At 40.3% G+C, this 16,110-nt stretch overlaps 1 protein-coding gene across 1 annotated transcript; it reads left to right on the top strand.

Annotated features, from left to right (window-relative positions):
• Positions 1–4,519: 4,519 nt before the first annotated feature.
• bmp3 (bone morphogenetic protein 3) lies at positions 4,520–15,979 on the top strand. Its single transcript, XM_014472428.2, has 3 exons — positions 4,520–5,117; positions 6,984–7,906; positions 12,838–15,979. The coding sequence occupies exons 1-3, from the start codon at positions 4,841–4,843 to the stop codon at positions 13,027–13,029; spliced, it is 1,392 nt and encodes a 463-aa protein (XP_014327914.1). The 5' UTR covers positions 4,520–4,840; the 3' UTR covers positions 13,030–15,979.
• Positions 15,980–16,110: the final 131 nt, after the last annotated feature.

Raw genomic sequence — 16,110 nt, 5'->3', positions numbered from 1 at the left:
TTCTCGAGAAATCTAGTCCACCAAAGTAATCCCAGTCTCAAACTTACAGATACTTTTACCTGAGTGCATACATTGGTGCTTTTATTACGAGAACTCAACCAATGCCTTGAAAAGTATCAAAATTGCTCTAAACATTTGTCACAACTTTATAAGTCTAGAAAAAAATCCAAGTTTCTGAAAGATGCTGCCTCAAAAACAAATGTTTTTCAGTTTTTGTTTTTTAAATAAAATTTACACTTCACAATGATGCCATCTTTTTGTTGACACAGTCTTGACAAACATTTAAACTGTGTTGGATATTTGAAGAGGGAGACTTTATAGAGTGCAGTTCTGCAGGCTTTAGCCAGAGAGCGAGTTGTGTATTGTATAAGCAAAATAAAAAAGCCAGATATCAATCAAAACAATAACTTCTGCAAAACTTGATTACATGCTGAGGAGGAAATTTAGCCATTTGATTCAGGTGTGGAGCAGAGATGCATTTCAAGGGCTGGAGTTAGACACTGCCCCAGTGAGCAATTAAATGCCAGCAAACAGGTGAATTCATTCTGCTTAATAAAACACAGAACCAAGTATCTTACCTTGTAGTTTGTTCGGTTCATGAGTCCAGCTGTGGCACTTCTTCTCATCATTCAGGTTTTTTTTTTATTCTACCAAGATCACAGACTGCTCACTCAACTTGGGTTCAGAATCCCAGACAAGCCCCCAAAAAGCAGAACACTAAATGAAAAAGGAAGACACAATAAGGTTAATTTAGGATTTTCATCTCAAAACATAAGTTCATGCAGTGGGGCAGTAGTAGTCCTTCTGTTATAGTCTGACTCACCTGCAGACTTCAGTGGAGGTTTGTACTCAAAAAACTTAGAACAGTTTTCTATAAGGTTCTAGGATCCACAAGTGGATTTTCTTCTCACCTAGACCTATACACCTTTATTTGTTAATAAACTTACTCTAAGTTCAGAAAAGAAACAAATGAAGAATCCTAGACAACTCCCTAAAAAGATTTTGGGCCTAAACAGCGAAAGCTAATTTGGTTAATTATTGAGTGTTTAGCATTTATTAGAACTTGAATCTGCACAGCAATCCTGCTGCCATAACCTGATGCATCTGCAGACTCCAGCCTTTGTGTCACAGGAAAAAAAGCTCCATTACCTTCTGCTCAACAAAACACAGAAAGCATGTCAAATGAAAAAAAAAGTTTTTATAAAGATTTCCAAAATGTTTTGATGCTACGATCAATAAAAACATTTATATTTTCTTCATAGAAAACCGAAAAGAGGAAAATGCTCTCCCTTTTCAGCCAGTTTATTTGAGAAATAATCATCCGGAAACCTCCAAAATAGCTTCTAGTTGTGTAGTAATGACAGATATTCAGCAAGTTGTGTCTTGTTTGCATAAAACAAACAAGAAAAATCTAGGCTGTGGGGTTTCTTTCTGCCCTTTTGCATGTTTAAATCTTTTCATCAAAATAAGATCAGGCGTTTTTCCCAAACTGCTGAAATAACGGCTGCCTTCCTAGTGATTCCTATTGGCCTGAAAGTCACTAGATGATGTAAATCTGACAAACATGAATCTGCCTCAGTTGACTCTGCGCACGAGGAGCCCTTCATCCATCGGTTTGTCTGTTTTAACCGAACCGGTCCCTGTTGGTCTCCCTGAAACAATGTGTTTGGTGACCTGAGGCTTTTGGGTTTTGGGGAATGACAGTCTGGTTTTGGGTCATCTCAGTCAGTGTGATTCTTTATGTCAGCGTGTGTGTGTGTGGGTGTGTGTGTGTGTGTGTGTGTGTGTGTGTGTGTGTGTGTGTGTGTGTGTGTGTGTGTGTGTGTGTGTGTGTGTGTGTGTGTGTGTGTGTGTGTGTGTGTGTGCGTGTGCGTTTTAACACAATGGTAGGCCTGTGATAAATGAACACTGGTGAGCAGAAAGAATTATAAAAGGCAACATGAGGGTGGTTTTTTATTTAATTTTATTTTAGCTTCTCCAAATATGGTTTTGTAGTTTACATCATTGAATATAAAGTGGATTCTTCTACTGTAGCAGAAAAAAAACATGGATTAAAATTAAGCTTTAAATGCCACTGGATGGTCTTATAAACAAACATGGAAAAATTACTACTACAGAAATGATATTTCATATATGTTACCTTTAAGAGGAATGCCATAAATTCATCAATTATGTGTTCACAACAAATTCACAGTAAAATTGGGATAAATGGCTTTCATCCCCCTCAAATGCTTTTATTGGGCTTTTAAACTGTTGGGGTTTTAACTAAGCCTCGCTTTTATTAGTTTGGAGCTTGACTTCCCTCTAATACACCCAATATGAAGTAACGACGTGGTTTCGCAGTAAATTGACCATTAAATAGCATGAAAATACATTTTGACCAGATTTGACAGTTTTTTTCTTCATGTGCTTTGAAATTACTGCAAAAAACCCCCCAAAAAACAATGAGGACAAACCCAGTAATGACTTTAAATGTTACTCTAATTACAATCTCGGGGTTGAGCCTTTCAACATCACACAGTTGCATAAATAGGCACCACATTGTTAAACTTCAAGCATTTATCTGCTCACATTTCCTTTTGATTGGGTATGTTTGATTTGACGACCATGTCACGGCTTACGTTCTGGGTAACTTTACCTCCTCGTTACTCTGTCCCTTCCCTCCTCAAATGCCGGTCCTGACGGTTGATCAGTACACACGCCTTGCATTTGGACATCTTTAATCAGAGCAACCTGTCCAGGGCCAGTAGAAAGTTTTTTAATTAGTGTTTTACCTAAGTTTTTCTTATTTGAAAAGAACCCCTTCAAAAAGATGCATCTTTTCCAGAGTCTCTAATTCAGAAATGTCTAAATAAAGTCATGTGATGCTCGCCAGCCATAAGACACAAACATTCCTTAGATTCTAGTTTGAAACATCAAAATGAAATAAAGCTTCGCCAAGTTAAAGTTGAGATTATTTTCATACCATTTAATTGAATTCTCTAAGTTCATTCAGCTCTAGAGGCAACAAATGACAAAGTTTGATTTATATTGTTTAAAATCTTTGTTGTAATTCTCTGCAATAAGAGCTTGACAAATGAGGTGAGAAAAAAACAAGAACCTGAGATTCTCTCTTTCTAGCTTTTGATCATATATGATATAAAAAACACTAATTCTGATGGTTAATATTTGGTTAATTTATTCTGTGCTGAAATTTGTTTATATTAAGCTTTAATTTCTGAGTATTTTGTCGTTTCTTCCTGAGTGTCCACAACATCAACAAATGCCAACTTTCTTTTCCTTCTTTTCCCTAATAGATGAAAAAGATTGCTTGCAAATTTGTATTTTCATATCCTGCATCCATATCTTGATCATGTTTTTCCATAAGCTAATACTCATGTTTATGTGTTTTAGGAGTTCACCATATTTTTCAAATCCATTTTCAGTTCAGTCTCTCAGATACATTAAGTTTTGTTTCAACAGTTCAACAACAAATTCAAATAAATAAATATATATTCTGCATCCAGTTCACAGGTATCTGAATAGACATGCATGGTGATGGAGGCGTCATGATGTTGCTTGTTATCTTAGCAGCACTAAAATTTAGGGAAGTGTGAATAAAAAGTATTTCTCATTTGCTCAAAAATGCTGCTCTCATGGGGAAAATGAAGTGAAAAGGCAGAGGAGTTTGTAATTAAACTAAATTTGACTGTATTGAAGCTAAACAACAAACACAATGGCCTGAAAAATTAACACCAATTCGGAAATACACTGAAGAAGCAAACAGGCAGGTGGGAGGCTTATGAATCGTTCCTGCCTGTTTCCACCTTGATAGTAGAGTTAACCATCCAGCCCACCACCACAGAGCTTTGAAGGACATAGCATGCTAATATTATTACCATCAAATGTCCAAAGGCCCAATCATTTCCTCCCGAGTGCTCCTGAAAGAGGAGCGGCTGGGTGGGGTGTTTGAACCCCTCCTGATGGGCTGTTTTGCGGGAGGCGGGGAGGTGTAGAGCATCCGGATCAGGCCGCGATGGTACAGGATGTATGTGCTTAACCGCACTGACCCAAACAAAGCAGGGAAGAAAGCCTTTAATGCCCACGGTAAGCCGCTTCATTCTGCAGCGCTGCCCAGACGCACAGCTCTGCGCAGCAGAAATTACGCACGGCGCTGCTGCTCCGTGGCAGCAGTTCAGGTGATGAAATCTGTCCAATAAATGGGTGGAATGTCCTTTAGTGGAATTTCATTTTTATCTTTATCTCTCACTTCAAATCAGCCGATAACACAGGCTTCCTTCTGCTCTCGATAACGAGATAATTTGTCCCCAGGCTAAATGTGCGTAAAAGTATCCTGGGCAGGAAACTCTCTCTCTCTCCTTTCCCTCCCTCCCCCCCTCTCTCTCTCTCTGTGTGTGTGTGTGTGTGTGTGTGTGTGCGTGTGTGTGTGTGTGTGCGTGTGTGTGTGCGTGCGTCTGTGTGTGTGAGGAATACCCAGCTGGTCCCTCAAGCCCTATAATACTAAGCACAACATGCTTTACCTTCAATGAAAGCTGAGACGGGGGGACGGTTGAGTGCTGCAGAGCTGAGACCAGGAGTGTTTTCTGCGGAGCCGCAGATTTCCCGCATCTGTTTTATCACACCCTCTGTTGTGCGCTGGAGCAGTTTTAATTCTATTGACTGTTGCTTATATACAACATATCTAAAGAACTTAGAAAACTTGGAAGACGTGGTGATGATAGACAATTTTGGACTCCCCAGTTGATGGTTTGCCTTTTAAAAAGATAGGACACACGTCTGGCTGTGATAGTTTGTCCACAGCTGTTGTTTTTCCCACTTCTCTCCTGACTTTGCCTCAGCCATGGTTCTCTACTCTCGGTTCGTGCTCGTCGTGCTTTATGGATGGAGTTATCTGTGCGCTGGATTCTGCGCGATGTTGAAAACGGACAGTTTCCCCGAGAGGTTAAAGGTGGATTTTACGCACTCGGTGGATAAAAAGTACGCCGCCACGGATGACCGGGACGCGCATTTGCAGGATACAATGACTGAGCACATGCAGATGCTTTACGACAAGTACAACCGGGCCGGGTTTCCCTTCAGGGACGGCAACACGGTTCGCAGCTTCAAAGCGCACTGGGGTACGTATCTAGGATATTACGCACTGTGCCATGAAGCACAGAAACAATCCGCTTATTTCTTAATGTGTTAGTGTTGCCATCACAATTTTGAAGTTGATCTGATAACGTCCTGTTTGACACTTTACTGCGCAGTGTCCGCAAAATCTGCGTAAATTTACTATTTATTTTTGAAAATCCACTTCGTTCAAACAAAAAAAGGCAAACAATGTTCTGTTCTTGGTTAAATAGTATAAATTAATCAACTTTATCCTCTTTATTTTCTTATTTATGGAGCTTGACAAAAATCCACCTGTTGATCCACTCCTTCTGATGTGATCAACCTGTTACCACTTCCTTCAGACGGAAACGGACTGAAATCTGACTGTTTCATGACGTTCGACGTCGTTTAGCGTCACATTTTTCCCCCATTATCTTGACAATTCACTTTCAGATACTGTAAATAGATCTTCCCCTCGGGTCAGGACCGGGAAGCTGCTCAGCCTCTCTGTGTCGCAGCAGAACAGGAGTTTCCACTCCAGACATGTTTTTCAGCGGCTTTTATTTCACTTTGACCTTTAAGATCATCCACTTTAAATAAGTCTGCGCGTAAATGTACGCGCAGACTCTGGGTTATCAACTTGATGCAGGCGCTGCTGAAGGCGATCAGCTGCTATAAGATTGTAAACTACTGCCTCCTGTCGTCTGATTGCTGCATATGAATTCACCTCATTTCTGTGTAACAAGTTCGCGACAGATTCTCTCTCATATGATTAGTCAACTTGGTGAGGTGAAAAATGTGGCTCTCTTCTTGTGCAAACACAGCAAAGCTTTGTTTTAGTTTTAAACATATTTAGGTTCTATTCAGATTCGCGGTTATGTTGGTTAGGTAAAAGTAGTCAATATGTTACCAGAAGTAAATAGCAGTCAAATTTGTCTTAGTTTAGCGAAAACAGCAAAATTCTCATTGGGGAAACAAGCTAATGGATACTCAGCGCAGAAACAGTTCATGTGTGAATGTTCCCACCTTTTAGAACTAAAACGTCTGATGGCTTATCTGTTAATACGCAGTAGTTGTTTACTTTGTCATTATTTTCTAAACTAAACATCTACGTTATGCTTAGGTTTCACAAATGCATCCTGTCGTTAACCATCCAAATCTGACAGCACAATCTCCTTAGAATCTGGCTCAAATTATGCAAATGTTAAAATGTCTTCACAGTTCTTCTGAAGAAAAAAAAGGTGTAACTCATCTATACTTCAATTAAGTCCAGATGGCCAAATTAGAACAAATGTCATCTTGAGGCACTTTATAAGGACAAACAAGTAACAACTCCCAGCTGGGCAAGCAGGAGGATATTTTTAGGGGTTTTCCAGCATAGTGGTTTCAGTGCTAAACTGGCGGCTACAGGTGGTTCTCTGCTGGTTCTAAAAAAAAAATGTGGTGGGGTTTTCCACAGCCAGAGTACCAGTCGGAAGCCATCTGCAGACGGTGACAGTGCATCAAGCATCTATTTATCTGTGATCGAAGTTTAAAATCCTGTTTTAAACAATTTTAAAGTTTTACAATTACCTGTATTTGTAATTTTCAATCAGAATAAATAAAAATTGCTGAAACAGAATCATACACTTTGTTTTCAGCAACGTGTAACAATTTTATTACTAATTCTATTCATTTTCAACTTTTCAAATTTCAACGTCTTTTCTAGAAAATTTCTAAAACGGATCTCAAAATCTCTGAGTTTTATGGTGGAAGTTTACTTCTTTTTTCTGTCTACAATGGCCCTAATACACTGTCGTACATATGTGATCACCCAGCTGAAGTTATTTATCCACACTATATGCACAACAGTTTTACATTGTGTAACTGTTACTCCTCACTGTTTACAGGTACAATAAACAACAAGCAGCTGCAGGTTTTTAACCTCACCTCCCTCACCCAGTCTGAGGATGTTCTGTCGGCAACTCTTCATTACTACATCGGAGACCTTCAGAACAACACCCAGCGCTGCTTCACGCCCAAACACTGCGCCCGCCACGGTCCCCGGAGACACAGCCACATCCACATGGTCATCTGGAGCTTTGCTTCCGTGGACAACAAGATGAGGAGTCTGGGACACTTTCGGATAAATGTGTCCACCCTCTACAGGGACTTCATTTCGTGGCAGTGGAGGGACATAACCCGCGTGGTCAATCAGGCCAAACATCACGACGAGTTGCTCATTGGGATTGACGTCGTCTCACAAGGTCCGCAACGGTGGAAGAAGCTCCTGTCCGACCGTTCGCCCTATATCCTGGTTTACGCCAACGACTCTGCCATCTCGGAGCCTGAAAGCGTGGTAGCCACTCTCCAGAGACACCACTCACTGGGAGGAGAGGGCTCCATTTCACACAGCCTCCAAAAGCTGAGAGAGCGCAACAACACTGAGCAAGAACGACAGCTGCGCTCCAGACACAAGCGGTCAGCGAACGTTCTTCTCCCTTTGCAAAACAACGAACTTCCTGGGCCCGAGTATCCGTACGAGACGAGAGGATGGGACGAGACGAGTCCGTACGAGCCGATAGAAAACAAGCAGCCCCGGCGGCCACGGAAAAAGGTCCGCAAGAATCAGCGACCCAAGAATCCCCTCCTGCAGTTTGATGAGCAGACCATCAAAAAGGCGCGAAAGAAGCAGTGGAATGAGCCGAGGAACTGCGCTCGAAGGTACCTCAAGGTGGACTTTGCGGACATCGGGTGGAGCGAATGGATTATATCGCCAAAGTCTTTTGATGCCTTCTATTGTTCGGGATCCTGCCAGTTCCCAATGCCAAAGGTGAGAAAACAAATATTTCCCATTTCGTTTTGCAAAACAAAAGGAAGCTTCAGACCTCCAAATTGTATGTGTTCAATGTCGAAAAAGAATGAAACCACTAAAGTTGGATGAGGATAATTGCAATAGGATGATATTTTAATGTTGCTCATATGTAAGAGGATAAAGGGCACAGAAAAAACCCCAAAGAATTCTGACTTAAATTTTCTGAGATCAAAAGTTTCGATTCTGTGGAAAAAAAACTCAACATTTTGAGAAAAAAAAGTCAGAATATTGTGACAAAAATCCTTTTTTTCAGTGGCCTTAATCGTCTTCTTTCTGCTCAAGCTAAAACAACACTTGATATCTAAGAAACAGCACACCAAACACGTCAATTATAATCTAAATCCTCGGTCTCGTCTCGGTTGACGTGAACCCTGGTGCGGTTCTTAAGCATGTGAACAGCAAGCAGACTGGAGACCACTCCAAAAGCAGGAAGTGGATTATAACGCAGAGCATTCTGGGTAAATACTACCAAAACAAAAGCAAGACTCTAGAGCCCTTTTTGCACTGCAGGGTCCGGCCTGGCCCAGTCCGGCTCCGTTCGACCCGGTCCTATTGGTGCTATGGCTCTGGTCATTTTGCATTGAGCAGGATACCTCACGTAAATCGAATTATTGCTAAAGCTACCCAGGTGATCTCCCCAGCGACCGCAGAACAGTTTTCTTCTTGGATCTCCCGCCCCGCTTTTTCTGTATGCGCTGATGAGCGAGGAAGCAAAGGGGAACATTTACCTCAGCTTTACATTTAACAAAAAAAAAATCTCATCTGAATGTCGCCTCTGAGCTGGACTCCTGGCCAGCTTAACTACCCCTGCGGCAGGTGGGATTTCCCAGCTGGAGAGACGCCAGATGCGGAAATCCCCTCATTCACAGCTTTGCCAACTGTTCAATTGGAGAAATGTTATTTACATTTACCATTAAAATCTTTGGCTGAATAGGCGATTGTAAACCCAGTGTAGGCTAAGAATAGATTATGACGGGAATTTATTGATGCAGCATATTGAAATGACAGCCATCGAGAAAGTCTAGTGCTCCTCTGATCCAGAGATCTGATCTTTGTCCCGCCCCCGCAGCCAATGAACCAATCAGCAGCTAACTCCAAATCGGCCCGGTCTGGCCAGCCCGATTTGAACCACAGCTCTCAAGGTTCCAGCAAGCGGGGTGGTACTAGGCTGGATGTGCAAATGCAAAAACTTTCGGCCGGGTCGACCCGGGTCCAGCGGTGCAGTGTGAAAGGGGCTTAGATCTTGTGGTAGAAATGGATTGGGATCTTTTACCAAAGACAAAAGAGAAATCCTATAAATCTGACGCTACTCCATTTTCGTTCATATTTCCTGAAGAAGGAAATTGTCTTCTTCATAGGTTTCCGTGTCAATTCCTCCAGTGGTTCTTGGTGCAGCGTCACCACAGGTGAGGAGGGGAACAGGTTTTTCAAAGGGTTTGGATTGTTTTTCACAGTGCAGTGTGAAACCAAACCGCAGCAGCTGAAAATGAAACAAATGGTTCTGGTCCCCAGTCTAACCGAGGCTACCGGACTATCAGGTGTGAAAACCCTAAAACAAGCAAACCTCTTCTATACGTTAAGCTAAAGTCCTTTGACATCCCATGGCGTAAGCATAGAGAGGACAATGTCTGATTTGGGGGATCCACACGGTTTCATCTTTCCTTTTGCAGATGATATTGTTGCGTTAGCTTCTTGAAATCAACGAAGTGGTTTACAGCACAGTGTAAAATTGCACAATGAGTCAGATCTTCGAAATCTAAGGTTATCATTGTTGCTCCCTTCAGGTTGGTGGTGAGTGGGTAAAGTATATTTGCGTAAGTAAATTGGTTGAGGAGGTTCAGGGTCAGGTTAAATGTCTCCTCCATGTTGGATGAGACCCAGAACCGTGGGATGCTCTGTAGAGTTGCTAGGGAATGTCTGGTTATCTCAGTGATCTTGCCTTTCTGTTTCGTCAGGAAAACCAGATGGTATCCTCATCCCAAACGTAATACAGCACTGTTGAACAGGTGTACCTAATAAAGTGGCCACTGATTGCATTTTTACTCCAAATGCAAATCTGTGTCAACAGGTGATCCGAAAACATGCGCTGAAGAAGTCCAGGACCCATTAGTGGGGTCTCATACTGTAAGAGAAGATTAAAAACATACACAGACGCTCTCTGTGGACATCAGGTAAACGGAGTCGGCTGCGTTCAGCTATCAGTGCATCCATCAGTCTTTGTTAGCCGATGCTGTTAGGCTCTGCGTTGTATTAACCTTAGCAACATTAAAGTCAGAAGTGTGTCTGTCTTACATTATGGATGATAATCCCAAACTTTACGAGCTTTAATCTTCAACTGCCGGGATAAACTGCTCACAGCCACTGGATCCTCTTCGGTTTCTACTCTACTTTGCAGAAAGATCAGAAAGCCTTTGAAGATTAGCATCAACAGTATAACGATGTAATTTAATAAAAAATGGTTAGTTCAAAGTAACGTCCTAATGCACAGGGCATGTGGGAAACACAGGTCAAGTTGCAGATCAATGAAGAAAACCTCACAGCAGGTGGCTGACCTCAGCTATATTTTTTACACCTTTACCTTTAGTGGGGGAAAAAAAAAACAATTAGAGGACAATGTTAAAGTTTGGCTCCCGGTGAAAAGATAACATCACAGGTATTCTAAACATGGCCGGAATGCTGCAGCTCCATCTATTTAATTCATTAGAGTGGAGTCGCAGGCCTTTGTAGTGGGATGTAATTAGTCCCAGCAGTCAGGCCCTGGACCCTGAAGGCAGCCGCCTCCCTCTCCTGCAGCTTTTCTGCTCAGGCAGAGGAGCCTGTGATGATCCACCTCCTTTGTCAGAAGCTACTAAATAGTTTCTATTAAAAGCTGCTTTCTTTTGTGACGTGAAGGAAGCGCGAGCCCTGGAGCTGCTAATCAGGTGTGTGAACTGTCAGGGATTTAAAGTCAGCTTTCAGGCGCTCAGGTGGCTGGTCAAGAACAGAGTAAAAACAAAACAAGAAACTTAGACACAGCAAAAACACAAGTTCAAGCTCCCCCTGCTGGGCATTTTCCTATTTTTTTATTTATTTATTTTTCCAAATAGTTGAGTTGATGTAATAAAAGTAGCTAGACCTCAGCTGTCACCTTGGCTTCCAGTCTGTTGGTTAAACACAATAATGTAATACTTTATTGATAAAACCAAGGTGTCATTAGTTCATTTATGATAGTAGGAAACAGAAAGAACCCTAAAAAATAAAAATCCTCACTTAATGCACAAGATTTAAGAAGGAAAAGTTGCAGCAGAAGGAAGCTTTAGGGACTGTATGTATCGAATGTATCAAGAGATATAAAACGAAATCATTAAAAAAACACGCTGCCATATACTGTACATCTGTGTTTTCACGAATGAAATATTAAACTCAATTTTAAAGTCTGTTCAGTTCAGAGTAATCCAATTCCAGTTTGATCCGTTTAAATGTTTGAGTTTGGATTGAATGCAATCCAAACTCATCTCAAAAGCCCTTTAAAAAAACAAAGATAATTTTAGCATCTTCAGTCTCCGTTTTTTCTCAGGATTAACACATTGTTCTCATCTTGTCGCCGATTCTCATTTCTGCAGAGAACCCAATATGTTCTCTACCTTTACTGATAAATGATGTAAAGGTAAGGCTCAAATTGTGGCTTTTAGTTATTAAATAACAATTTATTAGAACATTTTGCAATTCAAATAGTTTGGTTGATGCTACATTACTGCCACCTACTGGGCTGGAGTTTTCTGGGGTCTGAGATGTGTTCAAACATAAACGTACCAGGCTCATTTTGTGTGCATTCCCACCAGCCCTGTTCAGTCTACTTTAATCAAACTCTAGTTAGTTTTTCTAGAAAGTCCGCTTTGTTTGGGGAGCTGTCGGTGCTAATCGACCTCTGATGGGACCAAAAAAATAAACTCTGGTCTGCCTACAAACCTAGCTCTGGGTTTGGTTGACTATGGTGCGGTTCAAATGTCTATGAGAACACCAAGCAGACCGGAAACCGCTCCAAAAGCAGGAAGTGAACTACAGCACAGGGCATTCTGGGTGAATACCACCAAAACAAGCACACGAGTTAACGTTAGCGGGAGAAATGGCTCGTGGTCTGTTGCCAAAGACAAAAGAGAAATCCTACAACCGCTAAATCTTTGGTTACATTTTGCAAAGAAGGAAGTTGTGCTCAGTGTCTTCTTCAGAGTATTTTGTCGTTTCTGTCAGTGGTTCTTGGTGCAGCGCCACTGGGGCGAGGAGGGAAACAGGTTGCTAAAAGGCTTTGAACCATTTGACACAGTGCCTTGTGAAAGTGAACTGCGCCAGCTGAAAATTTAACAAATGCTGCAATTTTGAACAAGTCTACCAGACTGTCAGTATCAAAATTGGATTATTTTGAAAAACTGCAAAGGAAATATTTTTTCTTACATTACACAAGTCATATGATCAACAACTAGATGTCACTGCTTGCAGCGCTAACCACAAAGAAGACGACAGGAAGTAGTTGGGGGATGATGGCGTGGCATGGTTTATAATTACTTATATTTTTTAATTGCATTTTTTATTTAATTGAAGCACAGCAATTGCGAAATTTTAGACCTTAGCAGAATATTGACAAAGTTTTGTGCACATTTGTAATGGAAAAGCAGCTACTGGTCCCAAACATTTACAACAGAATATTCTAATCAAAGTCCAGACCTCAGCCTTGGCTAAATTGCTGTAGTGGGACCTAAAGATAGCGGTGAAGAAACAGATGAGAACCTCGATAATCTCAATGCCACAATGATATTTAGCAGAAAAACATGAGAGTTGTTGCAGTTAGCGTTAGCACCTAAAGCTAAGGCTGCAGAATCTTAGTTTTGTTTTTGTGTCTTTTTTCCCTTCAGACTCTGAAGCCCTCGAATCACGCCACCATCCAGAGCATTGTTCGGGCCGTGGGCGTCGTACCCGGCATCCCCGAGCCGTGCTGCGTCCCAGAGAAGATGTCCTCCCTCAGCATCCTCTTCTTCGATGAGGACAAGAACGTGGTGCTGAAAGTCTACCCCAACATGACCGTCGACTCCTGCGCCTGCCGATAGTTCTGCTTCCTGTCTGCACCACGTGTCACACAGAAACAAACACCCTGCAACCTGAAACTAAACATCCACTGAGCACAGCTTCCCGTTTGCACTGGAGGAGAGCGCCACCTGTTGTTCCAGGTGAGGAGGACACTGGTCAGTTCAGGGGAAGAAATGGATGACATTAGCACGCCTCAGAGCTGACCGACTCTTTATCTGCATATTTCTCATCTGTGATCCGTTGGGTGACAGCAGGGTAGAACAAATCACACCAACAGAGACAGAAACTGAGGGGAAAATATGAATCATTAAGGAAAACCGACTCAGCTGGAGCTGACAGCTGTGGGCCGAAGGAAGGTGTTCCCTCATCATTCTCTCCTTCATCGCATGAACTTCTCTTTATCCTTAAAAAGCCACCTCTGCTCGCACTTGCATGGTATTTGTAACTCTGTGTATGTATTTATGTCTGTACTATCACTGTGTTATTCGCTATAACAGAGAATTTTGCATAATTATGGGCTTGGCTGCTATAGGGGATTATATTAGGTTCCAAAGCCAGAGTTGTGACATATAGACAGTAGATTTACATGTTTGTGTTCAGATTACGGCTCCACTAAGTTTTTTGGGTTTTTTTTTAGATTCATGCAGGAGAGTAAGCTACATTTTGTCTGTATTTTATATTAATCGGAGCTTTCAGGAGATAAATTACTTCAGAATGAGAGAAGTCATTCTGAACTTCAGAAATTAGTTCAGATTTTTAAAAGTGGTGTTCTATTGACAGTTTATGAGTAGTAAATATCTTACCTGCAATATATTCCTCTCTTAGCATCTTTACTTGGATTAAAGATTAGCATTCCGTTTAAGAGGAACACACAACTTCTGCCCTGTTAAATTACAACAAACATGTTACATACTGTGAATGAATTATATTTTAGAAAAAAAGTCAAATTTTGAATGCAAATGCAATAAAGGTGCAAATATTTAAAAGCAGTACATGTAATTTTGAATCTAGAGTTGTTTTAGGATTATTGCTGCCTAGCTGTTAGCCAGACAACTGCTCTCAATTTCAACAAAATGAAAACTGTAAGCTGCACACAAGATATTTACGACACATAGACTCTGAACAGAACCCCACTTTAAAAAATAAAAAAAAAACTTTTTAAGGGGAAACAGCAAATGAAGAAAAAAAACTCCTCTGGAATTAAATAATTTACCTAATTCTTACTAAGATGTTTCAAACCTTTCTTAGATAAAAATAAAAATAAATCACAAATAATAATAATTCCCTAATATCTAATATCAGACTCAAAATATTTGTTTGCTTTCACACATTGTAATCCAGCTATTTTTTGTATCCTAAACTGTACATGTTGTCCTTGCTATAATTTAGAATGTTTATTAAGAATAAGCTTTATAAAGTGCCTTAGTGGATGTTTTTTTCTCAACAAAATTAGTATTCTGTCAATATGCAGGGCTCCTCTAAATCGGTTTTGCTTTACATATCATTTGTTTTATGCTGACTGTTGTTATAAAAAGAAAAAGAAAAAAACATTACACAGGTTTTAGTTTAGTTTCCCACGAAGGAACCTGGAGCCTTTACGAGAGGTGATCACCATGATCTTGCTTTTTGTTTTTCCAGAGTAAGCGGTGATGGTAGCTGGACAATAGTTGAAAATTTTTTTAATGCCAAAAATGAAAAATATATATATATATACAAAAATACTAATATTCTTCTTGATGTCACAGAAATTCACGGGAAGAATTTTAGTTAGGATCTGATGAGTTCTTTGAACGGACTAGTGGCCATCATTGGTATTGCACCATAAATCAATAATTCCGCAGTTAGTGTCTATCTTTTATGCACAGCTTTGGTCTTTGTGCTTCTAAGCACATAGTCAGAGCCTGAAGTTTATCTTTTTATGCTAAAAGTCGACTTTAGCATAAAGTGGTTGAGGAGGTTTTTTTAAATCAATAATACCAAAAAAGAATTAACTTTATTCACCAAGGAGATCCGACCTAATTTTGTGGATTACATGCTAGAATAATTCAGTTAAGATTTGACATTAATTATTCAGGGGTTTGTTGTTTAATCAAGTTTACAGTTCATATTAATACGGTGAAAAAAACAAATATTTATTCAGCTCAGACAGCCTTAAATACAACAGAAAACGTCTTTACTTTTTTACATTCTTGTACATTTTTTGTATATATCTCACTGTTTAAAGCCTTCCAGTCTTGAAAGGGTGACTTTCATCTTCTTTGACTTAATTTGGAGCGACTCGGTCATTCAGATAACCGACTTCGCTTGATGATGTACAACAAGCAGCTGGGGGTATTTATGTGGTACAAATTGGTTAGCCTGCAAAGGGGCACTGTAGTGCTCGTTTTCATAGCTATGATCACCAGCGGAGTTTATTTTTTAAATTAATATTTCACTATTTTGATATTAAGAGACGTTTATTTTGCAGATTGTCTAATTTTTTGTAATTTGTACTGACACATTTTCAAAGTGCTCCTCCTTAGTCTGCAGAAGCAATCGGGTGCATGCTGCAGAGCGACGCTGAAGAGGTTTTTATGCAGCACTTAGTAAACAAATAAAGAAAAACAGGGCAGCATTTAATCTGTTTTTAAGAGCTTGTTCATCCTTACTGCTCAAAGTATCTTGTAAATGTTAGATAAAAAAAAATGCTTGTACAATAAGCTTCATAAAATATATTTGTATATGGAAAAGACTTTACCATGCATATATTTATTTACTGGATGTTGCATATCTTGTAACGGTGTGGCTTGGAGAAGGAGAACTGAAGCTGGGGAGCACTGATGGTCGTTCTAGTCGCTGATGGACATATATGTCACTACTGATATGAAACAAAGTGTGATGAACTGTTTAAAAGGTCTCCCTACAAAAAGTTCCCACCCTTCTTCCAAAGCATTCAAAGAAATGAATAAAATTATGCAAGTTTCACATCTGTCCATGTTTTTTTGTTGTTTTGTAAATGAGGTCTGTCAACACAAAGTTTTCCGTTTCCTCAACAATGCAATGTTAAAAAAAAAGTTTGCCCCTTAAAAAGTTGACTTTTACATTTTACATAAAGGAAGGTA

This window comes from Xiphophorus maculatus, chromosome 12 (genome assembly GCF_002775205.1).
Source record: "Xiphophorus maculatus strain JP 163 A chromosome 12, X_maculatus-5.0-male, whole genome shotgun sequence".
Taxonomy (NCBI): Eukaryota; Metazoa; Chordata; class Actinopteri; order Cyprinodontiformes; family Poeciliidae; genus Xiphophorus; species Xiphophorus maculatus.
This window is presented reverse-complemented; position numbering and strand designations above follow the sequence as displayed.

What these genes read in the sequence shown, in the direction of transcription:
- bmp3 (XM_014472428.2), top strand. Translation starts at nt 4,841, where the DNA reads ATGGTTCTCTACTCTCGGTTCGTGCTCGTCGTGCTTTATGGATGGAGT. An exon ending in CAGCTTCAAAGCGCACTGGG is followed by an intron (nt 5,118 to 6,983) that starts GTACGTATCTAG and finishes CACTGTTTACAG; the next exon opens with GTACAATAAACAACAAGCAG. An exon ending in GCCAGTTCCCAATGCCAAAG is followed by an intron (nt 7,907 to 12,837) that starts GTGAGAAAACAA and finishes TTTTCCCTTCAG; the next exon opens with ACTCTGAAGCCCTCGAATCA.